The sequence below is a fragment of the Rhamphochromis longiceps genome, linkage group LG23 (assembly GCF_057381845.1).
Source record: "Rhamphochromis longiceps isolate RC_006_pf linkage group LG23, R_longiceps_female_GT1.1, whole genome shotgun sequence".
NCBI lineage: Eukaryota > Metazoa > Chordata > Actinopteri > Cichliformes > Cichlidae > Rhamphochromis > Rhamphochromis longiceps.
Window position 1 is genome coordinate 1,700,095 of NC_140578.1, and position 27,679 is coordinate 1,727,773.

Sequence of the window (27,679 nt, forward strand, 5' to 3'; positions counted from 1 at the left end):
GAAACTGTATTACAAAAACACTAACACCGACTTGACTGCTGCAATGCAGCTTCACACCACACGTGTCACTAGTGTGCAAAAGGTTACTTAACAGCACCTCAGTCGTTCAGCAAGGAGGAAATAATTGGCCATCTTCGACTTTACATGAGCTGTATTGACTTAAGCGTAAATCATCAGGACTCGATCTTAGTTGTGTTTTTGGTTTCTTTAGAGCCACCTGGAGTTGCATTTATGCCGCCGAATACGGCGCCGATAAGTTTACCTTACCTTCAAATAAAAATATCATCTAGTTGTAAAACGCTGAGTACCCAAAATAGACGAATTCAGACTGAGCGCATCCGGAGATACCCAAACGCTATCTGTAGTCAGTATTAACAGCACCCCTATTATTATCGATTCTGTTAAACATTAACTATGCGAAACAGGAAGTGATAGTAATGTTAAAAACCTTTAAACTGTTCTGTAAAAGAATATAGCTAACAGTATCCAGGAATTATTCGCTCAAGCAACGGGGCAACAAAACTAATCGTATATCTCGTATTGGGTGTTAACTTAGAACCCACGGTATTATGGATTTTACATAATTATTGTTTTTAATCATAACTATGTTAAGTTGTCCAATATACTCTGCGTGCGCTCAAAAATCACGTTTGTAACTCCATCCGACTTAAAGATGAGGTACCGCGTAATGTCTTCGGTCCAGTGAATAGTCGGAGCCCCAACTCGAAAGAGTGAATAATAACGCTAGCTAACTAGAAAATCATGATTGTACTTGGCTATTCCAGCTTTAGGAGAGTAATAATATGTACCTTCAGTGAAACGATCCGGTGCGTCTAGATGTCCGCATTTATGTCGATATCCTCATGATAAGAAAATCCAAAGTTCTCCGGGTGACTTCTTCAGTTTCGTTCAGCTGTATGTTTGCTAACGTTAGCATCAGCTAACGATGTGGAAAACCAGTGTCAGTTAGTTAACCAGTGTCACTAAGCCAGCAACTTTTTTCTACATTCACCCATCGCTTCAGAGTTAGTCCAGAGAACAACGTCTCCCGTGTTTCGCTGTGAGATTCCTTCAAAGAAATGTCGCCACCCGCCTCCGAGGTCGCCTTTCCCGGGTTACTATGATGATGTTTCTCAACAGTGAAACTGGAGTATCCAGGACGTGTAGGTAACTGAGACACCGAAATCTCGCGAGAATTCAAACCCGAGAAACACCGGTAAAAGCCCACCTCCGCTCCCATGGCAGCAGTAATAATAATAATTATAATAATAATGATTAGAAACATACCTGATATACTTGAAGTGTCTGAAACTTAATTTAATGAACCAGTTTGATTATATTAAATCATAAAGTCTAAAAAGCAGCTGTACAAAAACCCCCAGATTATTTCACAGAATAACGAAGAAAAACTAAAATCTGAAATGTATTTTCTAAAAATACTTTAAAAAATGAAATAAAAACACATCTGAGAATCGAAGGGCATTAAAACCAGAAAAGACTTCTTAACTCAAGTTATTTTTGCCTATGTGAAGCTGGACGACACTGCGTCAAGAGTTCAATGAACTTCACCAACATATCAAAGAAAATTTTTTTTTTTACTTGTTCCAGAATTATGTGGTCAAAATGAGCAGCTGGAGAGAATGGAGACAGACTGTGGGAGGCAGCTGAGGCTAAATGTGTGTGTACAGATCAGACAGACTGCACACACAATAAAAGGGCCAGCGACTGTTTCAGGTACACAGCTCTACATGACGTATCCTAAGGTGTACTCAAAATGGTAAGATGTGTACCTAATAATTTAATCACAGTCAAAGCATGCTGGCAACACATTTCGAGGGTATATGTGTGTATTTTCTTTATTTCTGCTTTTAATGTGTACATTACATCAACACGCCAAATAAAGTTTTTATTTATTTATTTATTTATTTATTTATTTATTTATTCAGATTAAATTTAAAATAGCTATTTGTTGAAACGCAGTAAAATATTGTGCATTACTGTAGCAGGATGGGCAGAAATCTTTACAGTGAAGTCGGGTTAATCACTTTTTACTCATTGCCAGACAAAATAAGAGAAAAAGTCTTTGAAAGTTTTTGTAATTTGTAACAAATTTCCCACGCGTGGGACTAATAAAGGTTGTCTTATCTTATCTTATCTTATCTTACGTCGGATTACATCCTGCGAAACTAACCTCAAGCACTCAGTTTTATTGTGTTGATTCGCCTGTTTGCACAAGTGTGACAATAGATGTATTGAAAAGACCAGGTACTCCCTGAGGCTTTAATCTTGGCATATAGGCTACACCCATGAATATTTCAAAGCTTCCTGAACAGCTAGTCAAGCCGCACAGCACGGCAAGAAGGATAACGCTCAACATATGTGCGATTACTGCCCCCTTGCGGCTCGATTGTGTATTACACACAGATATAAACTGCTGGTTGCATGGCGTCACCGTGAATGCTCCACTTATTCAAGAAGTTACCTCAGCCCACTTACCTTACGTTCAGCTCATTTAATTCACTTTCCCCCCTCGATTGATTTTTATTGTAGGCCACTCAGACTTGGCGATTGGTCTCTATGACAACAAATGAAGTGCGCAGAGAAAACTGGACAGAATAGTTTGATGATCTGTTCCCGGTGTTAATAGGTGAGTCATAAATATAAAAAACTGTGCAGCAGAGATTGCCATGAAGGTAGAAATTCAGGTTTCCAGGTTATGGCTGCTCGTTAGACAAAACGGAAAGCAACAAGTAAGCAGCCGTGCTTAATAACAGATTACGAGTACATTTTCTTATTGAAGTAAACAAATTGTCTAAAGGCTTTAATTAACATATGGAATATTTAGTATTTTCAGTAAAGATTTGCAGCTGGCAGCTGCTCCATTTCCCCGGATACCCTCTCGGCAAATAACCTGACACGGTCTCTCTCTCTTTCTCCGGGCAGGCAGGATAGTACGTCGGACGTGGTCGTGTCTGCTGCTACATTTTCATTTTGTCTTGAAAGGTGAACGAAATGGAAAGGAGTTGTTTCTTTGTAGGTAAGGAATCCGGCGTTTTTCCTCGTCAAACAGGTGTTAAGTGAGGGGGGGGAAGCAGTTTCGCGACTGCATTCAGCTTGTAGCCTAAACCTTTTGCTGGCAGATGTTATGTTTGTGAAAACCAAAAAGAAAGGGTGCAGAAATCCCAAATGAGGAATATCTTATCAGTATTCACTGATGCTGATTAATAGCAGACAAATCGTGGATTGTGAAGGTGTTATGTGATGTGACTTGAAAGTAGAATTCATTTGCTGATTGGATCTCGGCTAATTAAAGTATATACTACAATTCAACATAAATTAACTTTAAAAATATTTTTGTGTTATATATTACATGAACGTGATATGCTGTATGTCTTTTTCTTTTCTATATTTCTTTTTTGGCAGGAAGCTTTTTTTCAAGTCCACTCCCTTTGCCATGTTTGCATACATATCATTCAGCAACGTTATCCAATTAGCAGCGTGCTAAGACCATTACAGCGCCCCAATCACTCTTCACTGTGGCTTTTACCAGTGTAACAGATTGACAGGACAGTGGAGTGAGTCATTAGAGTCACAGGGATGCAACAAGATTCAATTCAGAGTGCCAGAGTAGTTGTCAGTATTAGGACCATGTGGAAGCAGGCTTTAGCCAGGTCCTGCTAATAATTTAGTGGACCTATACCAGATAATGATAAAAAAAAATTCTAGGAAAGAGACTCTCTCTCGCTCAGTCTCAGAGGCTGTGGGAAAACAGCCATCATTACCTCAAGGAGGAGGAATTAATTAAAGTAGAGAAAATCGAGAACACATTTGCTGCAGTGAACAGGAAGAAAGTGTGTCTGGCATGTTGTTCCTGAGGTTTTACCTTCTAAAATGTAATTTACTTTCCTCAATCACTCCTTTCGCTGCCATACGTTTCTTTGACTTGAGACTTTGGGGATGTAAGTTTGTCATCATCGTCTTGAAAGAAGAACCCGTGTTGAGACCTGTTGCAGTACAGTCAGATAAACTAATCCCATCAGTCTGTTTTCTAATGTAACTGGAGTTTCACAGTGGAGGAAGAGGCAACCTGAATAATCAGTGTATGCATTTTAAATGACAAGCTGCTAACACTGTGCCATCTTCTTCACTTGAAAGATGTCTTTGTCGTGAGCCAGTGCCAGTTATTTCTCCCATTGCTGCCCAGTACTTCAGCAGGCAAGGTCATAACCTTTAATTACAACTGATCAAATTATTTTATTCAGACAAGCCATTGCTTAAATCAATTCTTTCAACTGTCTTCCTAAATTGTTTCATCATGACACTTGTCAATTTCCTTTAACTGGACTACGTTAATCCTTTCTTGTCAACAGCTCTGATTGTCCTGATTGAATAACACCGCTCTACTAGGGGGTGTAAATTGGTTTTCTTGGTGTATAAATTAGTGCCTGTGATCAGCACCAAACTGAACCTAATGAAACCTCTTGAACCCATTTTGCAAGACGAGCTGTGTGTGTATTGTACCACCTGCTTCACATTTCCTGTGATTCATCTTAAGTATTTTTTTTATATTATTATTTTAAAGAACAGCGTAACCAGAGAAAGGTTGCTGTTAATTCTGCCCTCGTAGGCGGGTCTCTAACTGTAATGAATTTTTAATCTCTAGACTAGGATTTTACCTCTTTAAATACAGCGAAATGAAAACGAATGGCAAATACATACGCAAGTGAAGAATGTCTCTGATCAAGTGTACTGAAAAAAAAAAAAGAACAAGACTCTTAGCCGGCTATAAAATTCTGAGCAAGGAATGATTGGATGGAATTAAATCTAAGATACTGCCTGATAACACATCAGTTCACCTTGGACAAAAGAACAGCTCGAAACAGGAAAAATAAAACTATGATTTGAGGCTTCAGACTGTCCCTGATCCAGAGGCTGGCGACTCAAAATTGGTTCGTTTTTTCAGACACTGCTCGCTTTGTGTTCATACTTTGAACCACTCGTGCACCATCTTTGGGTCCTGTTTGTAGTACATACACTAATGTGGTTCTTCACTCTGATAAACCGGCGTGGCAGAGCACTAACATAAAGCCGATGTACTTTTCATTCAGATATGCCCAAATGTGACCAGTTTCCAGTAGTGAGTCCCATTTTGTCCAGCAGAGAGAAATAAGTGTTTCTGGCTATAAATCCATGAACTGTATTGATTTAATTTCATCCCAATGTTCAGAGTGTTGCAGCTTGGTTATGAATCCGAGGGACGCAGATTTTTCCACGTTTAGTTTATATTTTTGTTTAGAATGGCTGCATATCTTCTTCTTGTGGATACATTTTGCAGAGGCTAAATGTCAGCAGTGTTAGTGCCATGTGCTCTTTGTGGACAATTGTGCGCACAGCGATATTGTGCAGCAGACTGTTCCTAATAAAAGGGCGGATTATGGGATGCAAACCTTTAAAATGATTTCCAAAACATTTCAGAGTAAATTCCATCAAAGCTTTTTATCTAGTGTGCAACTGTAAACCAGCGACACTGCAGATTCATTTGTTTATACCAAAAGCAGCGACTTCTTTCGCTCCTTACGCTTCCTGCTGCAAGCTGTAAAATATGATTTACCTGTAACGGTGAGGCGCTATGTTTATAGCTTTCAGTGATTTTATAAGACCTGGGGCTCTGGGGTTTCTCACGGTGGTCCCTCACAGACATAGATGACAAAGAAGTGTAATCTTTCTTGACCTCTCTGCATCGAAACATCATGAAAGATGGATATTTCCTCTTGTGATCGTTTGTTGCTTCATTAATTCATAAATACATTATTAAATAAAGTTGGCAGGTTTTTTAGATTCTAATATTCCAGCCTTTGCTCTGCTCCCTGAAGCCTCTGAACCTTCCAGTGATTAGAGCACAAGTGTGAAGTGTTCCTATTAGTGATCATTACTGATCTAAAGGGTCACTATTGCATAATGGTCTTTGCTAGAAGGTCATGATAGCAATAGGATCCCTCTGAGAAGCATCTTTTCATCTTCTAATGGCTCTGTGCTGTGGAATATGTGGCTTCAGTAAAAGACATAAAACATGATCTAAAAGAATATTATTTACTTTTAGAGTCTGTGTGCATATCAAGAGTCTAATCTAAAGAATAATAGTGAAACTGATCCACAAATACAGTTACCCTGGGTGCTGTCAAATGTCCCTGACTCTGGTTTCCCACAATTTGATCTATTCTAACCGAGGTCTTACAGAATGAAAACATGAAACTTTAATGAACCCTGCAGGAAAACCGGGCCATGACTATTGCAGAATAACACATCATATTGGTAGAATGAAGCAAAGAAACGTGGAATAAAAATACAATTAAACTCAATGGATGCATGAAATAAATGGCAAGTAGAGCACCGTGCAGACTCGGAGTAGTAAATATTAAATGGAGGCATCTGAATGGAAAGTGTGCAAGCTGCATGCTGAATGACAAACATAACGGCGCAGACAGCACATGAAACAAAAGGGAATACGTGCAGGACCTGGTCAACACCAGAGCAAAAAAGACCAGAAAGGACCAGACGGTAATGGATTTTATTTCCAATAAGTCCACAGAAGGCGCTGCATGACAAAAACAAAAAAGAAAAACCCATCATTACATACCTTTCATTTTTTTTCCCAAATACAGAGGAGCTGAATTAATGATGCAGAGACAACAATAGAGGCAGAGGGACATTTCTGTGGGTGTGAGTTGAGTTGGCAAAGCACAGTGGAAAAAGTTTATCTCGTTTACATATTATCTGGCCTCCTCTGTTATTGTGGCCTCAGCTGGAAACTGTGCATTAGTTTCATAAGTTTTAAAGGCGGACAATATTCTGCCTGTCACACTTAACGTTTGCATGTTTTGCTGCTTCTAAGGGCTCACTAACTGTACCACAGCGTGTTACCGAAAGCTGTAAATCTAATATGTAAATGTTGGCACTGCCGAATGCACTCAGTATAATTTAGTGCAATAATATGCAGTGACTGTATTTCAGATAGAGCAGCTGTTCAAAGTCAGGGGCTAGCTGAGACTGAGGAAATTAGACTTCTGACGCAGTACTTTCACAGTGTGCACTTTTCTCCAGCTCATACAGCATTTAAGTGTCAGAATTTGTCCGTCTCTGCAAATTTCAGCTGGTTTTTGTTGTTCTTGTATAAAGCCAATAAAATGTTTTGTTTGCACGTGAAATATTATTGCCAACTGGGGCCACTGCTGGTGGCTTTTATCTCCTTGTGGAGTTTTCCTCAGGCGTTGTAGTTTTATTTAATCTCATTCCCCTTTTGTACTCTCAATGCTTCCCTTAAGCTTTCTCAACACTGACGCTGAATATCCTGAACCTCAACTACCAACAAGATGGTTATTTTCAGCTGGCTGAAGTGTTGCCACTGATTTTTCCCTCAAACATACTGCCCATTAGTTTCGGATGACATAACGCTTCCTGAAGCATGTTTGGTTTGGCCGCTTACCAGGCTGACACTCCGGCTGGGTGGAAGGATATGGTGAAATATGAGGTGCAATGAGGCAGTTGTGTCGGCTAATGGGGGCAGCAGGTGTGAGAAGGCTTCTCGCCTGCCTCAGCCTCTCCTTCACTCCTCATTATGAACCTGGAAACACCTGGCTTTCCAGCAAAGACCGTAAAAACTGTTTGGCCCCGTAACAATTTCATTCAGTTTTAGTGAAAACTAACTTTTTTTTTCTTTTTTTTAATCTGACGCTAAGCGACCGAGAAGTCATCAAAGGCTGTGAACAACACATTAGCTGTTCATGAAAAAATTCTGATTATGGGAGTGAAAGCCGAGAGAGTACAGCCAGTCGACGACCACCTTTTAAAAGCTAATCTGAAGAATTATATGAGCACACAATCAACTTCCCTGGCTGTAAGGTTTTGATAATTGTGAGGGGGAGCCACAGTGCAGTGGAGCCTTGATGTTTAAGTATGACTTGCAGTGTAGGTGTTTTCTAAAGCGTTGTGGTCAGTGCCTGTCTTTGGGTTGGTGGCATTTTTCTGTAATAATGATCCTAATAATGGTTACATTACAGAGCTGGCTTACATAAATGTTTCTTAGAAGTCCAGCCTGTTTTTTGTTTTTTCCCCTGATGATATAAAAGCAGGGAAAATTTGATGGATGGAAACAAATGACTCTCTCTTAATTTTATTTCTGTCATTAATCTTCATTCTGACTTTTTATGACAGCTGTAAATGGCAGGGTGACATTTTAGGAGCCATTTGGCTCTACCTCGAGCAGCCGATTAGCTTAGATCAACATAAAACTGGATTCAAGAAGCTAAGCTAACTATCCAAACATCACAAAGCCTCTTCCTATGAATATCTGTAAGCAACAATGGGAAAACATGAATTAATAATCAATTAATTAATCAAAGTGGAATAACTTGTGTACCTTAGAAAGCCCAGGGTAGCCATTTCCCCCTGGTGGGCTGTGAAGGTACTGCAGACAGGCCTCAGTAATAACAGAAATTCAGTTTAAATTCATTACTGTGCAGCTACATATTAATGCATTTATTCATATAAAAAAAATCAGTTCAAACTAGTAATAGGAGGTGGTTAATTTGTGATTACTGCTCTTGTTTTGAAGTTTGTGTCGTAGTGACACGTGGGTCACATTTCCTGTATCACTTTACATGAGTAGTATTAACAACAAACAGCCAACAGCCTGTGTTGTTGTTTGGGTTTTTTTTTTAACAAGCATTTAGATTTTTTATTTTCTTTTTTGATTAGAGTAAACATTTCAGATCGTGTGGGCCCTGTGGGATTTTTATTTATTTATTTTTTACGTAGGATCTACTCCGAGTCTTCAGAATTCCTGAATTTATGAATGACTGCTGTGCAGATACTTGGAAGTTTACTTGTTTCTTTAAAAAAAGAAAAGAAAAAAAAAGAGCCCATTAACAGCCTAATAAGACACTGATGGGTATTGATTAAACGTATATCAATATCAAAATATACCTTTAAAATAGATCACAGGTGTCGAACTCCAGGCCTCGAGGGCCGGTGTCCTGCAGGTTTTAGATGTGTCCTTGATCCAACACAGCTGATTTAAATGGCTAAATGACCTCCTCAACATCTCTTGAAGTTCTCCAGAGGCCTGGGAATGACCTGATCATTTGATTCAGGTGTGTTGACCCAGGGTGAGCTCTAAAACCTGCAGGACACCGGCCTCGAGGCCTGGAGTTCGACACCCCTGAAATAGATGCAACGTGGTATCAGCCTGTTCCTGTAACTCTTCACAGACTTATTTTTCCAGTTTTTGTACAATACATTTAAATCCAACTCAAACTATTTTAGAGGAGTGCAAAGGCACTAAGGGGATTATTTAGGGTGTCCTACTCATATCTGTATTTTTTATTGATGTTTTAAAATCTCATTGTATCTGTATTGTATCTTGTAAAAGCAGATGGTTGGCGCCCATAAAAAAGTCACTTTAGAACTGGATAACCTGTAGCTCAAAAACCAGATAGACAAATATGGTGTAAATGGCCTTTCCCTCACGGAGCAGTAGATAGGCACTCACTGTTTGCTGATGAGGCCTGGATTGACTTAAAGTAGCTTTGTGCTTTGGAAATGTAAAGTCAATGTTTATTGTCATATATTTCTTGCCATCATCAATTTCTGTGTGAAATTATAGCTCTCACCCTTTGGGAGCTGCTATTTTGCACTCTAGTATAAAGTATATTTATCTTTTTAAGAAAACTTTTTTGATGTCTTGTAAGTGCTTTTAGATTTTATTTTATTATGACCGACCACAAAAACAGTGCCTTTCTGAGTGCAAGTTTTTGTGTTGTTGCATTTTCTTATTAATGTTGCTGTGAAACGTCATCGAGTATCATGCTCAGTTCTAATTGTCTCAGTGTGAGCATCTGCATAAATTATCTTGCTGTGTGGGCAATCCTGTTCAGCCAGTTTGAAAACATAATTTGCTAAATGGATTCTGTAACCAGCAGATCAATGACAGTTCTCCTGCCATATCTAAGGCCTCCCTACCAGGAACTACACAATGGGCAATAGTATGCATAAGCAACTTCATATATTTGTGTATATACATCATGTACTTTTGCTAAGATGGGATGACTTTGCACTAACTGCTTTCTTTCTGTTTTCTTTCTTTTTGTGTCAAAGGCTCAGTTTATATTTATTAAGCACTTTGTTCCCATCAGTTTCACCGTTTCAGAGCTCCAGCTTTGTTATTATACATCATTAACTCCACAAGGAGCAGAAAATTGAAGATGTTAGATGTTACAAGCACCGTGAGTCAGAAACTATAAAAAAATGCCTGACTGTGTGCTTTAAAAAGAAAAGCTGTTAATGTGTGCTAAAGGCATTGATTGATAATTGATAGGTCTTGCCAATCAATAAAGACCTCCAGGAATTTGATTTGATTCTGAAACAGCACTTCCTTTCTGTTGTGTGTGTTTTTACGGAGAGAGGAGGATGAGCGGCAGCATTGTGGTTTAAAGATGCTCTGGCACGTGACAGTTAGTGTAAGAACTGAACATTGTTACCGATTCTACGTAGTTATAACTGTAACGTGACATTCGACGTGACATGTCATCAACTCTTCTTTTGATTATGTTGCCAGATCAAAGCACTTTTGATCATCGGGAGTTGTTGCATTTTGCATTGCAATAAGTTGCACTAGGTTTCATCCTGTTCAACAAATAGTCTCGGTTCAGATCCACCGCTCTGTTGAAGCCCAAGTTTTCCACAGAAGAGCTCAAGTGCCTCTTCAGTTTGCTTGGCAATATTAACAAACTCCCTGCCACAGATTGCTTGGGCACCCCTGGTCTGGCTGAAGCCAGAACACACAGAGCAGACTGTTTAACCAAAATGTGGGTCACATCTGCTTTTTTCCTTGGTCCACATTTGACCTCAGCAGACAGTGTTGACTTGTGGTCTGCTGCCACACCAAAATGCAGTGCTGTGCAAAAGTCTTGACTCACCTGGAAAGTATCTGATGGCAGTGGGGTTTTTTTTAGCATGACAGTGATCCCAAACAGACTGTCAATGCAGTAACAGCAAACCTGAATAGGAAAACACACAATGGAACACTATGAGACATGGATTGGCCTCCCCAGAGCACGTGGATCTCAACATTACTGAAGCAGTATGGGATCATTTTTAAAAGGTAGCCAATGTTCAAAGAGCTTTGAATGTCCTTCAGGAAGCCTGGAGAACTGTTGCTGAAGACAAGAAGGCTGCTTTCATAGAGTTCATGCAATGCTGAAGAAGAAAGGTGGTCATACCAAACACTGACTTTCAGGCTCCTTAGAATATTTTAAACTCTGTTTTTTATTTTCCTTATTTACTGTATTTCCATGTATGTTTGCACATTAATATAAATCGCTGCTCCTTGTCACAATTTTCCAAGCAAAATGTAAAGAAAAGAGAGGAGACTTAACACTTTTGCACAGTATAATATAAGCCATGTCAGGTGACATGAAATTGATGCTCCTCCCCCCCACACACACACACACAATTTCTGTTATAATAATGGATTGCATTTATATAGCGCTTTTCGGGACCCCTCAAAGTGCTTTACAATTCCACTATTCATTCACTCTCACATTCACACACTGGTGGAGGCAGCTACAGTTGTAGCCACAGCTGCCCTGGGGCAGACTGACAGAAGCGAGGCTGCCATATCGCACCATCGGCCCCTCTGGCCATCACCAGTAGGCGGCAGGTGAAGTGTCTTGCCCAAGGACACAACGACCGAGACTGTCCGAGCCGGGGCTCGAACCGGCAACCTTCCGATTACAAGACGAACACCCAACTCTTGAGCCACGATCGCCCAAATATTTAATGGTTTTACTCTGAAAAACATCCCTAAACAATTTTTTAGCATATAGAAGTTGCCTCTCTGTTAGAAAGTGCCCCCAAAATAAAGAAAATCTATCTATCTATCATTATAATATATAATGTTTGGGTAACACATGGTCCCAAAGACTCCACACCTGGATTCCCTTGGAGAAGAAAGATGTAAACCAAGTTTTTCTTTTAATGATTCATTCACTTTGGTTGATTAATTTAATATTTACCAATTTTGGGACAGCAAATAGAGTTGTAAACATCAGTACTTTATTTCCTTTTAAAGTTGATTAATATATAAGCTAAAAGTGGAATAATGACAAACAAGCTACAGCAGACGATATCTGACAAATTTCCTCCAAAGGGAAACATCTGGCCCTTACTAAAATTTCCCAAAGGGGACACAAAGGGGAGCAGTAAAGTGGGATTTAAAATAAAATAAAATAAGCTAAAAGACGGTAAGAGAGAGAGTATATTGTTAGACTTTGTAACAGTGCAGCTAAACAGCATTTGTACAAACACAAACAGCAGCTGACCCACTTCCATTATCTCTTGCTGAGTGGAGACAGTCATCCTTGCCTCAGGAAAAGATAAAAGTTCAATGCTTAATTTGTTGTATGTTTTGACACATTTCACTTCATGTAACTATATTTTCATTCAGTTTGTGACAACTTTTCATATGTGGAGGCGTTAGTGGGGACCTCTTAAGGAGGTGTAGATTCGTAGCGGAAGTCGTCATCAAATCAAGCCGGCCTAGCAATGTTCAGGTGTTGACCTCAGCCTAATGAATGAGTAAGAATACTGAGGCAGGCTGAACACAGCATAGTTCCTCTTCCCTCTTATCAGCTACACTATGCTCGTTTTACTGAGCAGCAGCTTCACCACACACAGTTATTTAGAAGCTTTCCTCTCAGAGGGGCTGTAAAACCAGCGATCGATCATTTGCCAAACTGAGATGGTGAGAGCTCCAGCGTGAGCTGCAGTAACGTAGAGGCTGCGTGATGTACAAGTGAGATGTGCAGCATGACAGGAGAGGACGGGTTGATAAAAATTCTCTCCCTCTCAGTTTTTTTCTTCTTAATTGCACAATTAAACACAGCTCTGGCAGCATTATATTACCATTTGTTTTGAAGTCTGTGTTATTACAGCTTATCTAATTGGTTCTGACACTTGGAGGATTGCTGATATTTTAAGTCAGCTAAGGACACTGAGAGCTATTGGGACACTGGCAAATTACCTCAGGAGTTTAGCTGAACAAATGCATAGTTATACAGTAGCCGGATGTCTTCAGGCTTTTTTACTTGTATTGCCACCCACCCAAACAGCGAGTGTCTGTGTTTCCAGTGGATAGAAGGTAGATGCACAAAGTCTGTTTCAAGAGCATAAACAAAGCCTCCCTTTGTGTCTTTGTTTTACAAAAAATGTTCATATTGTGTGATAGATTCAGCTTTAATAATACAGTTTTATTCAGAACACATTATACTGTTTATACTGTGGATGAATATTGGAAATAGAAGACGTTAACAGTATGAGAATACTGAGTAGCCAAACGATAGACTACTGATACTGGAAAGAGCTCCCAAACCTCAGCTTACAGGTTTCCTATCTACATTCAAGTCGTGTCCTCATATATCACGAGAAGCCTAATAAGGATAGATATTCAAAAATGAAACTTTTTAATCACATTTGTATTTGCTGTCATCTGTAATTAGTGTTTCCACTGCCATTTCAGCTGAATATGAGACCCAGACAAAGTATCTGTTTGATGGTGTCTTTGATATCAGTGATGACTGTGTTCATTTTCTACGTCTCTAACATCTCCTTTCCTGCATTCCTTCTCCTCTCTGTTGCAGCACTATGCTGAGATCCAGAGGCGCTTCCCCACCATGCTGGAAATGGGCTCCTGTTCGGTTAGCTCTCAGTCTCTGACAGGGAACCACAATGCTAGAAGCCCAGGAGGGCCTGACTATCCAGTGGGTGGTTTGGCTGTGGGGGCAATGTGTGGTAGCAACACCCCCCGGCACCACATCATCCGCCCATCCCCAGCGGACTGCGAGAGCTGGCAGAAGCATCGCGCAGGACTGGGTGGAGGGTCAAAGCTGTATCCTGAATCACACTCCCTCCTGGAGCCCGAAAGCCTCTCAACCAGCTATGACACCCTCCACCTCTCACACGTGTCTGGCCACGCTCCTCCTTTACACCCAAACCGCCTCGGTCTCACCCTTGATGTGGTTTCCACTTTTGATGTTGGAGTCGGGATGCTTGGGGTGGATGGAGATATGGCAATCAGTCCTAATGTGATCAAGAGACGTCGGGGTGGACTGATTGAGCAGAGAGACATTGTTAAAGCCCACCAAGCTCATAAGATTCAGAGCACACCTCAGGCGCGACGCAAGGAGTGGGAGTAAGTATAAGGCTGATGATACACACTCTTAGATCCCTTTATCTTACCTGCTAAATTACCATGAAGTTGAACTTAAAATCCAAATTTTAAGGTTTATTTTCTCCCAATACTGTTCTTCAGCAATCCAGTGCTCTAAAATCCAGAACTCACATCTGCCTGCAGTTCCTATAAAAGACCACAACCCTTTTTAAAAACACCATTAAAAATAGCTACACACATGTTTTGATATGTTATAGTACCATTACTATGTTGTGGTGTTCCAGCTGGTTTACTTACCTTTGTTGGGACAAAATCCAATCTCCAGACGATTAGTGGCTAGGTTTCAAAAGTCAGAGAAGCTATAAAGCAGAAACAGATTTAGTGTACTGTAAACTGCAGTTTCTCTTCTTTGTTTTGTAGACTTGCCTCTGTGGCACACCAGGTGTCTATTTATCATTCTGTAAACAGACATGTCAGTCCTCCGGGGACCAAATTTTATTTTGACAGAGCGGACAAATCTGCTGCAATACTAGTAAAACCAATTCAGTGTTCAGCTTTGTCGGGGCCGCTATTTATTTTTGTTTGTCATTAGAAACAGTATTCAGCTCAGGTCAGGAGTGTGAAACCACATCTCCTATTTAAATGTATAAAACAAATATACAGTAAATGTTACAGAGCCAGTAGCCTGAGGATTACAGCTCACATCAGTCTCAGCAAAAGTATATTCACAACTAGTGACTCTGTCATGTTTTTCTCTAAAGGGAAGAACTTTTTTTTTCCATTCATAGCATCAAACACACACTTGCAAATCAGTCAAGAAATATTTTAGAAAAAAAATACTGTTGCACTTATACGAGCTTTTCATGTTTTTATACAGACAACAGTCACTTAGCTTAATATTAGGACTGGAAACCAATCTGCATAAAGCAACGAAATTCACTTAGTGCCACATTTACAGCTCGATTGTTCTCCATTGTGGTCACAGACATGGACAGCTGGAGATGGTCGAGTTCCTGTTGTACTTCTTTGAAGTCTGGGGCGGATCCACAGTCCGTGTAACGTAAATTCTCTTGTGGTTAAAGAAAAAAAAAAAAAACCCTAAACAGGCAGACATGCTGCATCCGCACAGATTGTCGAGCTGTCTGATGGTGAAATTGACATCACTTGGACCACTCAGCAGTTAACATTTTGCTAATCTAGTTAGCTTAGCAATTAGCTAAGCTAACTAGCTAATGGCAATGACTTCGTATAGAGCATAGCATAGCATAGCATCTTTATTTATAACGCACTTTACATCTAACAATGTTGACCAAAGTGCTACAAATATAAAACAGAGAGGAAACAGTTTAAATTGCATATAAAATATCTTAAAATTAAAAATAATATAATTAATAAGAAACATATTAAGAGACATCAACAAGTCCTGCTGTGCTAAAAGCCAAGGTAAATAAATATGTTTTAAGACGTGATTTAAAAACAGATAAGGAAGGTGCCTGTCTAACATGTAAAGGCAACTCATTCCACAATTTTGGTGCTGCCACAGCAAACGCCCGATCCCCTCTGAGCTTACGATTAGTCCTGGGCACGCTCAGGAGGAGCTGAGGGACCATGAAGGTATGGGGCAGCATTGGACAAACATTTAAAAACAAATAAAAGCAGCTTAAAATGGATCCTAAAATGCACGGGCAGCCAATGAAGTGAATATAAAACTGGGGTGATATGTTCGTATCTACGAGTGCCAGTTAAAAGGCGTGCAGCAGCATTCTGGACTAACTGCAGTCGAAAAATAGAAGACCGACTCACCCCAAAATAAAGAGAATTACAGTAATCCAGCCGAACGGTTACAAAAGCGTGGATTACTGTTTCAAATTGCTGTCTCGTAAGAAAGTGCTTAATTTTGGCCAGTTGCCTCAGATGAAAGAAACTAGACCTTACAACCAACCCGATCTGGCTTTCAAGCTTAAGCTCAGGATCCATTTTAAAACCCAGATTAACAATCTCTGGTTTATAGAATGATTTCAGGGATTGCAAATCAACACACGGAACAGCAGTGGAGGCAGGTCTGAACACCATTACTTCAGTCTTAGAATCATTAAAACAAAGAAAGTTTAGCGCCAACCACGACTTGACGTCCTCCAGACATGTTTGTAAACGATTTACAGACGACCCATCTTTCTTTTTAAGAGGAACATAAATCTGGCAGTCATCTGCATAACAGTGAAAAGAGAGTCTGTGTTTTCTAAAAATTGAGCCCAATGGAAGTAAATAAAGTGAAAACAGGATAGGGCCCAGAATGGAACCCTGTGGTACTCCGTGAGACAGCGGAGCTCGGGAGGACTCACAGTTTCCTAAGCAAACTGAAAAGGTTCGGTTTGTTAAGTAAGACCTGAACCATTTCAGAGCCACACCTGTTATACCGACACACTGCTCCAAACGTGAGATTAAAATTTCATGGTCTACAGTGTCAAATGCAGCAGTTAAATCGAGTAAAATAAGAATGACACTTTCACCAGAATCACATGATAAAAATATATCATTAAAAATTCTTAAAAGTGCTGATTCAGTGCTATGCATTGCTTTAAAACCAGATTGAAAAATCTCCTGAACGTTTTGTGCATTCAAGTATGAGATCAATTGGTCATATACAATTTTTTCCAAGACTTTAGATAAAAAGGGCAGCTTAGATATTGGTCTAAAGTTCTCAACAGCGTTTGTATCTAGCCCAGGTTTCTTAAGAAGTGGTTGCACTATTGCATCTTTGAAATTCTTTGGAACCACACCTGAAGTAAGGCTGCTATTTAAAATGGTTAAAATGGTTGGACCTATGGTAGAAAAAACTTCTTTCAGAAAAAGGGGAGGGATAGGATCATAAGGTGAGCCTACAGGCTTTAAATGATCCACCACCTCCTGTAGCTGAGCAAGAGTAACCGACTCAAACTGCTGAAAGACAGCTGAGCAAATTGGAAGATCAGAGGGGTCAGATGTGGGCAAAATAATCTGCGCCCTAGCCGAGGCTACCTTGTTTATAAAGAAGTGCAGAAACCTTTCACACATTTCAAGTGAAGGCTCAAAACTAAGAGCAGAGGGAGGGCTTAAAATAGTCTCAATTGACTTAAACAATATATGTGGTTTCTGATAATTCACCATAATAATGTTTGCAAAGTGTTTCCGCTTTGCTTCTTTTATTGTAAGCTGATATAAGGCCCAGCACTCTCTTAAACTTTGTAAAGAGACCTGTAAGTTATCTTTTTTCCATCTCCGCTCAGCCCTACGACATTCACGCCTCGCAGCACGGGTTTCATCGTTCAACCAGGGTTCAAGCTTTGTCTTAGGATGCTTAATTTTTAGAGGGGCAACAATATCCAAGACAGTCTGACAAGTGGTATGAAACCAAAAACTGAGTTCCTCTACGTATTGGAGTGTCTCGGAATGGAGAACTGATTATAGTAGGTGGAGAACCGTGCTGCCGTGGAAGAATTTAACAAACGAGATGTCTTTGCAGGGACAAGCCCCCTGAATTCATTTCTAGATAAAGAGATGTCAAGCAAACACAACCCAGGCCCTGCCCACATATGTATGAGTATTTTGTTAAAAGTCACACTTTGGCCTTTTGTCCAAACATGAATGCTTTTTTTTTTTTTTTTTTTTGGCCACTGAAACTAGAAAATCTCCTTGGCGGGTGAATAGTTTCCTTGTTTACATGGGTTCAGGGCCTTTTTTTTTTTTACCCTAGATTGTGCTCCGTGTTCTTTTGTAGGCTTTTGATTGACCAACAGTTTCACACATTTAGGGTTGCTTTGGCATGTTCTTGACATTTTTTTTTCTTTTTCTTGGTGACAGAAATATTTTTGTATATAAAAATGCCCATGTGTGTGTAAACGTATCGTAAGAGTAGATTCAGCCTCATCTAACAAATCATTTTTATGTCACTTTTGCACATCTTGTGATTGTTTCCTGTTTGAGTTAAAGCGAGTCTTTCATATGCGAAGGTCTAGTAAATACTTTTCATTCAAACTATATTTTTAACACACTGAAAACATATTAAAAACACCATCTAATGCTTACTCAGTGAACAATCCTATAGACTATGTTGACTGTGTGATGTCTGCGAGTATGTGTGTACTCATTCACATGTTCGTACCACGTGCATGTGTGTGCATATATTTAATGGTTTCCTGCCCTGCAGCGCTGTGGAATTTGTAGCTGATTATATCAGTGATGCCCCCCTCGGTTTCTCTGCTGAAGCTGAGGCTTCACCTCTAGTGGTGTTGGCACCCTCTGTGCCTCCCCTCATATCCTCTTCACCGCAGGTACAGGATGCCACGTCTTAACCTGAGCTACTGTATATCTATAGTTAAAGAGATGAAGGACTGTGGAGAATGACAGCACATAGTGGGAGGACAGATGGAACAGAGATGACGTACACTGAATGCAGGATAAGTGTGAGTGGGAAAGAGACTAACGTGAATCAGTTAGAGGAGCAGTTTTCATTGAGAACTTTTCCTGCTTTAATTTGCATTTGATATTTAAATCCATGTGACAGTAGTGTGGAAGTGGGTGATAACCATTCAAACCAGGCCTGTGGAGATGCTCGGCCATGGACTAGATTACTATTCACCGCCCTGCCTAGTATAATTATTACAACACTACATGACTGATCTATAGTTGTGCTGCTGAGGGGACAATGACTAAAGTGAGTCAGGAATCATTACAACCGTAAACATCCACCTCTCAGAGCCACTTAGCAGCAAACCCTCAGTTACCTGACACGGAGGATGGAAAATGAGATGATGCACCTGAGCCCACCTGCACACCTGCTTTTGTTTTTCAAAGCAAATTAGTCTGATTTCAGACCAAGCTGCAGCCACATCTCATGAAAAAAGCGAAATTCATCATTAGTGCCATGCTGTATAAATTTAGCCAAATTTGAAAACTCTACAGTATCTTTAAGTCATTATAGTTAATGAGGCCATGTATTTGTTTTGTTTTACTTTCTACTTTTATTTCAAATTAGTTTATATGGAATCTTATTTCCCCACTGGAAAAAACATTTTTTGCTTTAATAACCATTAATACCTAGAAAATCTGAGACATCAATGTTTTTTAATGGCCTAAACAAGTAAACTATGTAATGTAGGATGGACACGCTGAAACATCTCTCTGGTGTCAACTTGAATCCATATGTTCAGTTAACATTTCAAAAAGGAAAAACCAAGGCCAATAAGTCTGCTGTGGACTTTCACAAATACATTCATTCTCACGATCTGTATCAGATTTGGCCCTTAACAATATACAGTATTGTAGTCTCATTGTGATTCATTTGATGGGCATGTTTATGCTCCACAGGGGGAAAGAAACTGTATAGTGTAGACCAGCAGTCCCTGGACTGTTTCCTCTGAACACTTTGTTCTGTGAAAAATAATGAGCTACGGATTTTGTCTTTTGGCATTTTTATGTAATTCCTGTGGGAAACCAATGAAATATTAGCTTGTCACACACAGCTTAGTTGAAAGACAGGTTGAAACAACAAACACTTGATATCATGCTTTGTACAGGAAGCAATTAAGCATCCAAGACTAGTAACGTGTCTTTTAATCAGGAGTGGACTGTGTTTGTGTGTTTGTGTCTGTCTTTGCAGGTGCGTGTGTGTGTTGCATTTCAAACATAGCGGTTAGGATATTAACATCCGTTCGGAAGATCTTAATGAAATAGCAGTGTTTGGAGTCGGCATTAACTTGATGCTGATGACAGTGATCAGCTGGAATCAGTCTGGCTTTAGGAGGCTGGTCACCAACAGAGGAAAGCACCAAATATGTTTCTGGTCCTGCTTGACCTTTGTGTTGATTTGTGTCTGAGTACGTGTGAATGAAATGAGTAATGGGTGAAATTGTAAGATCAGTGACTCTATACAAAATATGCACGCCTTTCCATATTTGAACATGAGTGCAGTATTCAACTAGCATGCTTGGTTAGTGTGTAACCGGCTTCTGCTTCACCCACTGCAACAGGCCGGCCCAAACAGACTCATCGACTCTGTGTTGTGTTTTTACGAAGACAAGGAGTCTCTGATTGATTGTCGCCACTTTATTTCTCGAATGGAAACAACGGTGTTGTATCAGTGCAAAGGGCACGCCACACACCACTCCGCACAGCACACTACGGCAGAACATCCCATTAGCATTCTGCTTTAGCATACAGTTTAACACAATATTAAACAAATGCAAAGTACATAAAACTGGTGTTGGACATGTGTCCACTGAGCACTGATTACACTCTGTGCCCATCAGTTGATCAAACAAGTTTTATGTGTCTGTACTACTTAGCTACAGCAGACTGGCAGCGATTACTGCAGCAAACCTAACCGGCCACACCGAGAGGGGGCGCTGTTTCCCCATTACGCTGACATTTGTGGCAAGTGAAGTAATACCACAGAAACACTGTTACATTAGCAACTCACAAACAGTATAAAAGGTGGGCAGAGCTACTGTTAAGTTGATTTCTGAATTCAGCTTTTTCACCATCGCCATCTTAAGGCTTCAAAAAAACTGGAAGTGACAAGAGGAGCGGTTCAGCCTGTAAAACTGTTAAGTGGTGAATGACTTTTCAGTCTCAGTTCATTAGCCAATAAGTACAATAAACCTCTATTTTGAGCCATAGAACGACCAGGGGCCCGTTCTTCGTACCTCGCTAAGTAGGTTAGCCGGATTAGATTGTTGACGATTTCGCGTGATCCTGGATCAGTCGGTTCCCCGAAGCTCATCCGGGACTTGCTGTCATAGCAACAGAGCCGTAAGCGTAAACCTGCTCGGGAGCAGGTTTACTTTATGTAAACAGGATTAGATCGCGGCCACGCAGGTATGTCCGCGTCATCATACGAAAGCAACAGCGATATTCCACCACTGTTTCACCATAAATAAATAACATCAATGTAACTAAAGACAATGCAGCACCTGATCCATTTATTGATTTCACACAGGTCATTTCCTAAAAAAGGGAAATGTACTATTAACATTCTATTACATGTATGTGATTATTACAGATTTAATTCATATTTCAGAGTAGCAATTGTAAATTACTTCGTGTAATCAAGATGAGAGACCACGGCTATAAAAGCGAAGGTGGATTTGGGAAGCCTGTCGCAGCCATGTCCTGTCCGTATACGCGAGCCACCCATTGCGGAAGGTGCAAGATTGATAAGGAGAGTCCTCAGAATTCAGCGTATATTGCGGGATAGACAGGATCCTTTAGCTCAGCGCGACAGTGTGCTCATAGAGAGATATCGATTTTCCCGTGAGGGTATTATTCACTTAACCAACTTGTTGACGAGGGGGTGCAGGACCACCACCTGTCTTTTTTTCCTCTGCCCTTTTCTTGGTTGCTGTTATAAACAAACAAACAGATTATTTCAGGGTCTCTTTCCAAGAGACTAAAAGCAATATAAGTGATAAATATTACCATTCTGTAGGATATTCTTATATTTCACTTTTACCTGTTCCCATGTTCTAGTGGGTCCTGTTGTGGCTCTAATGTGAAAGAGGATAAAATATAACATATTATAATATAATGTAATATAATATTGGATAATATAGTGTAATATAATAAATCTACCCTACCGCCTACTGGTGTTGGCCAGAGGGGCCGATGGCGCAATATGGCAGCCTGGCTTCTGTCAGTCTGCCCCAGGGCAGCTGTGGCTACAACCGTAGCTGCCTCCACCAGTGTGTGAATGTGAGAGTGACTGAATAGTGGCATTGTAAAGCGCTTTGGGTGCCTTGAAAAGCGCTATATAAATCCACTCCATTATTATTGTTATTATTAAATTACTTACGAGTTTAATTTGTCAGCAACTTTCTGCCAGCCCTCGCTCCTTGCTTTTGCAGCCTTTGCAGTGTTCCCTTGCGTTCTGATTAAACTCTGAAACTCCTGAAATCCCTCACTCAAGAGTTCTTGCTCTGCTGCCGAAAAATACCGAGCCGAGCGCGCTCCGTCGACATTTTCGCCGACCAATCAGAGGGTTGCCGATCAATGTTTCTACTATCGATGCGTGGCCCCTTTTACGACACCCAGTGATGTCACATTACTGCGTCCAGCTGTACTAATCGTCAACAGCAGGTGTGTTCGGGGAACCGGATTAGCGAGCTCACGGTTAGCGCGATGATTTGATCTTGGATGTGTCATTTGATCTTGGATGTAGTAAGCGACGTACGAAGAACGGGCCCCAGGACTTATAAAATAGTGTTTACTATATGACCAGGAGTCTTTTTGCAATTACAGCTATCGCCATCTGGTGGCCTTCAGATATATTGCAGGTTTAAGGTGCTTCCACATTGGTGTCACTTTTCACATCTGTCCAAGTTTTATAGTGTCTGTTGAGGTTTTGCATACATGTTACCACATGGATGTTAAATTGGGCCTGTGACAGTCAGTGTAGGATCAAGTGGACAAGGCTCCATCCGCAAACGTAAGTCATCAGTCTGTGAACATCTGGTAACTGACTGGTTAGAAAAAAACTCCTTGTGACTGCTTTGGTCACAAGCAGCAAGCTGTAGTGAGAGTGTGACACAAACGGGAAATGGAAATCCATGAAAGGTAAAAGTTCTGCCTTTTCAAATATATTAGCTGTAGCTGAGTCCTAGCTAACAGTCCCCATTTCAGGTTCGCGTTACACTCTTTTAACTTTTTCTACTGCTCGACTACTAGTTTTTTATTTTTGTTTTTTTCCTACAGGCCTACCACAAAGGTCTGTGAACAGCTACATTTTTATTCCATGAGAATTGACTTCCAATCCTCAAGTGGCCATTAGAGGAGCAACACTTCTGGCGCTGCCATGTTGGCTTTGTTTTTCTCCTCCAGTGATTCCCGCTTAAGTCAGGTGGATATTATGATGTTTATTCCTGTGGCAGGTTTTAATTTTTGTCTATTTTTCACACATTTTACAAAAGCTCGAGTGCACTATCACAGTATTCAGTGTCATTGCACAGTTGGCCATGTTTTGACGATGGCATTTAGATGCCCTCTGCCGAGGTCCCAGGATATACTCGTGGCTTTTTAAAAAGGGCTTGTGATTATATTCCTTTCAACATTGGGCAATTCTTTCTAGAAGAAGAGACGTTTATAGGCCTAAAAACTGGGAGGATTACAGTATAAAGTTGGGAAGCACTTGTTTGAATATTCAGCGCCTCTATTCTTAAATATATACTTTCATGGATGTAAAATTGCACATTTGCTGTATTTGAATAAAAGTACAAAATTATACTATGAAATCCAGCAAGTGTGGAAAAAATGTTCTTCGTTGTTTTCCTGCACTGATCAAGACAAAAGCTCATTAGCAGACAGCAGCGGCATTAGGTGCTGCAGACAAAATCCTAATTTCCGGAGCAATCTTATCGAAGTGAAGAGAGAAACAGTAAAAGAAGAGCTGCTGGCTGAGTGGGAATGGTGGTTAATTTAAATGCTGCAAGCCACAGATTCAAGGCAGTTAGAGCTGTTAAACTAATGGCAGCATATGTTGAATCCATGACTCATTAAGCTGAACTTGGAAATGGAAGCTGAACAGACTTCTGAAAGAATGGCATGACGATCTACCGTAAGCACAAACTCAGTATACAAGTGACAACACTGAAATGGGGCTTTACGCCTTTAGTATATTCTTGAAAGTCTGGGTAATTATCTTTGAAATGTTTATTGTATGTGGATTCCAGGTGTAACCCTAATGGTGACTTTAAAAACTGTTTCTGGTATCACACCTGCATCTGGGTTTGCTCTGTTTCTTCTGCTCTGAACTCTTCTGTCTAAGGGTCCTTATACCCGCCTAAGTTCTGCCAGCCCATATTTATGGTAAATGGATGCAGGATTAATGAGAATTAAGTGACTGAGTGCAGTGAGGATACAAGAGGAGTGTTCAGTACACCAGTAAATACCAACACTTCATCGCGGTGCTGGAGACCCAAAAATGGGTTAATTGCGTGTTTATTTTCTCCCCTTCAGATGCAAAACTGAGCAATATAGAGTCAATATAAGTGATCAAGTTCTTGTGTCACTGTTTTCATAGAAACCACTGGTTAAAGAAGGCGTGTTGAGAAATTGCACTGTTTTATTTATTGACTTGGCACAGAGTTCATGTTGTGAATTGGAACAAGCCACAGGGTACTCATTAAAACATTTTCAAAATGGAACCTTTCCAAAAAAATCATTAGCAATAAAACTCACAAAAACATTGAGTCCTACCAGAGAGAGCAGAAGGTACAGCACACTCCTCTGGTTGCTCAGCTCGGTTTCACTTTTGCTTTTCAGAGAATATACTGCAACAGTTACTGAGCTGAATCAGTCATACCGCCCAAACTATTTACTGATCTGCCTTCACACACATATGAACCTGAGTGGCATCTTATTCTTAATCCATTAGGTTTAATTTTATATCAGCCCACCGTTTGTAGCTATAACAGAGTGTACTTAGGGGGATGTTTCACTGTCCTTCCACAAGTGAATTTGTGAGGTCAGACACTGATGTTGGATGAAAAGGCCGGCTCGCAGTCTCCACTTGAATTCATCCGGGTGGTGTTCTGAGTTTTTCTACACCACACTTGTCCAGTCAGTCATGTTGGAGCAGAAAGGGACCATCCTGAAACTGTTCCCACAAATTTGTGAGTATGAAATCATCCAAAATATGTTGGTCTGCTGAAGCATAAGAGTTCCTTTTAATGGACCTAAGAGGCCAAATGCAGTTCTTAAGAAACAGGCTCCCCACCCCCACCGAACTACACTTGACACAATGCAGTCAGACAAGTAACGCTCTCCTGGCAACTGTCAAACTCAGACTTGTCCTTCAGATTTCCAGACGGAGAAGCGTGACTCGTCACTCCAGAGAACACATCGCGGCTCTAGAGTCCAGCATGGCTTCACCACTGCAATGCACTGAAGCTTTGCATTGCTCTTGGTGATGTAAGGCTTGGATGTAGCTGCGGAAACCCATTTCATTAAGCTCTCTATGGCCTGTTCTTGAGCTAATCTGAAGGCCACATGAAGTTTGGATGTCTATACGCCCCACCGAGCCTGCTCTGTGATTTTACGTGGCCTACCACTTTGTGGCTGAGTCATTCCCAGTCGCTTCCACTTTATTATTATAATACCACTAACCGTTGACTGGAATATTTAGTAGCGAGAAAACGCTTGCAGACTTCTCACAAATGTTTTCATGACACGAGTTATTGTCTCTGTAATATGATTCTTTGTTTTTCTGCTGACCACACGCATTAAAAAATCAGCACCCCGAAGACTTATCGAGGGACGTCAATTCAAGAGTTCATGCAATACTTCACAGTGCTTCACATCCAGCCGTGGTCATAGCAGACGAGGACACGAGTGCATCAATGTCGCTTTGCATTTGTGTGTGAGCGCATGTGGTTTCCTGCACAGGCCTGTGTTTCTTGTACCTGTTGTTAGTATTCCTGGCAGAAATGTTTACAAGATTGGATAAATTGTGTGATATTTATTTCCCATGATTACACTCTGATTAGAGCGAGCATGTAATTCCATCCCCCACAGATGAAGGTGAAAAATTGCCTGTTTACAGAAGTGTCTGTCTGGTTCTTCACACACTGGGCACAACTTATTTATTCGTACAGCCACTTTAAGAAGAAAGAGCTTATTAGGTCTTATGGTTGAGTTTTTTAATTGTAGAGTGTAAGACCCATATTTCATAAATTTTAGCCATGCTAGTTGGAATAGCTTGTGGTGTAACAGTGTTGATTTGTTAGAAGTGAAATATCTCAGCCTATTGACATGGATACGCATAAGATTTTCTGCCATTCATCACCAGAGATGGGCACGTTACTGTAATCCAATTACTTTTTTCAAGTAACGAGTATAGTAAGGGATTACTATTGCAAAAACAGTAATTTTTTGCAATAGTTTTTTGCAAAAGATTACCGTTACTTTACCGTAGGAACGCTGCGTTACTGCGTTACTAAAACCGTGATTTTCTTGCAAGAATGTCTCATGACAGTGACGTAAGCGAGTGCGACGTTCGTGACAACAGCTGTGTGCAGATCAACAGTGGATCATATATCGAGTGCAGAGAGAGTGTGAGCGTGCAGCGTTTAAAGCGTGGAAGTACTGACCTTATTTTGCATTTGTTTTTTTTTTTCCATAAAAAGTGACAAAAACATTAGTGTCCGCTGTGCGTGGGAAGAAAATTTCTTTTTACAGCGAAAAAAACCCCTAAACTTCCAAACAAGCACCGAGTAGCTACGACGTAATGGGAAACTCAGAGAAACTCGCGGATTCTTCAACTGACCGCGGCACACCTGCACCAGGGTAACCCTCCGCCTGCCCCACTCCTGCTTTACAGGTGAAAATAGAGCAACAGGACCGCTGAGTCTTTGACTTTATTTATTTTCTGCTGTGTTTTACTTGCATCTATTTGAAAGAGTGAGTGTAAACACACACACACAAAGAAAAAAATTATGTGCTGGAATGTGCAGAAAATAGGTTTAAATATTAAACAAATTTCTTCCAGTCAGAGAATGTTGCATATAATTACATTTTTGCTTGATGCATAAAGTTAAAAGGTTAAAACTAATAAAACAAGTTTTAAAAAGAGACTTTTCCATTTGATTACATTTTGTATGATGGATTATGCAGAAAAAGTAGAATTGGGCTGAGAGATCTATCACTTGATCACCTACTCAGGTTGTAAATCGTGTTTTTAAAAAGTAACTAAGTAATTAATTACTTTTGAAAATAAGTAATCAGTAAAGTAACGGGATTACCTTTTTGGGGAAGTAATCAGTAATTAGTTACTGATTACTTTTTTCAAGTAACTTGACCAACACTGTTCATCACTGCAAAGTCTGCCTGCTTTCTCAGTGTGTTTGCCTCTTGCATTAGCAGAAGGTTCACATTTCTGGGCTGGAGTTAAATGCCTCAGTAAATCTTTGATAGATTGCCATGAAATTTGGCTCAGACATTTATGTGATCCTCAGGATGAACTGTAATTGCTTTGGTGGATCTTTCATTTTCATCCAGTCATCATCAGGTAAAAAATTGTAATATAATATAATAATTTGGTCTGTAACCCAGATCAACAAAACAAATGAAATCAGCAGCTCTAGTTGAAATTCCTTTTAATCTTAATGCACCACTGTGCAAAGAACAAGTATAGCATGACTTTTACCAGCCATGTTAGAGTCAAGAATGAAGCTGTAAAAGTTATTAATAAATGATAAAAGTGATACTTCATTGAGTAATTATATTTAACAATTAAATTTGAATGAATGATATTTACTGATAATTAATTATGTCGTAATTTGATGAAATAATAAAAAGGAGGCTACACAGCAGTTTTTGTGAAAAGGGTTCGATGTTTTTCCTTTTAGCTCGGTAAACCTGTACAGCAAGACTCAAAGCTCTGATTACCAGTTTTATCAGTGGTGAGAGAATTCAATGCGATCAAGG

The 27,679-nt window shown here is 40.1% G+C and overlaps 2 protein-coding genes across 4 annotated transcripts in view; one reads left to right on the top strand and one right to left on the bottom strand.

Annotated features, from left to right (window-relative positions):
• Positions 1–1,156, bottom strand: part of cep350 (centrosomal protein 350) — a 34,868-nt gene extending 33,712 nt beyond the window's left edge. For all 3 annotated transcript variants that reach the window (XM_085397358.1, XM_085397357.1, XM_085397355.1), the window contains exon 1: positions 810–1,156. The gene's annotated coding sequence lies outside the window, so the exon portion shown is untranslated. The remainder of the gene's footprint in view (positions 1–809) is intronic.
• A 1,354-nt stretch (positions 1,157–2,510) lies between these two features.
• Positions 2,511–27,679, top strand: part of cacna1ea (calcium channel, voltage-dependent, R type, alpha 1E subunit a) — a 123,026-nt gene continuing 97,857 nt past the window's right edge. Inside the window, exons 1-3 of the mRNA XM_085397278.1 lie at positions 2,511–2,647; positions 2,944–3,037; positions 13,695–14,245. Of these exons, the coding sequence (XP_085253404.1) occupies positions 13,728–14,245 (518 nt within the window). The 5' untranslated portion in view covers positions 2,511–2,647; positions 2,944–3,037; positions 13,695–13,727. The remainder of the gene's footprint in view (positions 2,648–2,943; positions 3,038–13,694; positions 14,246–27,679) is intronic.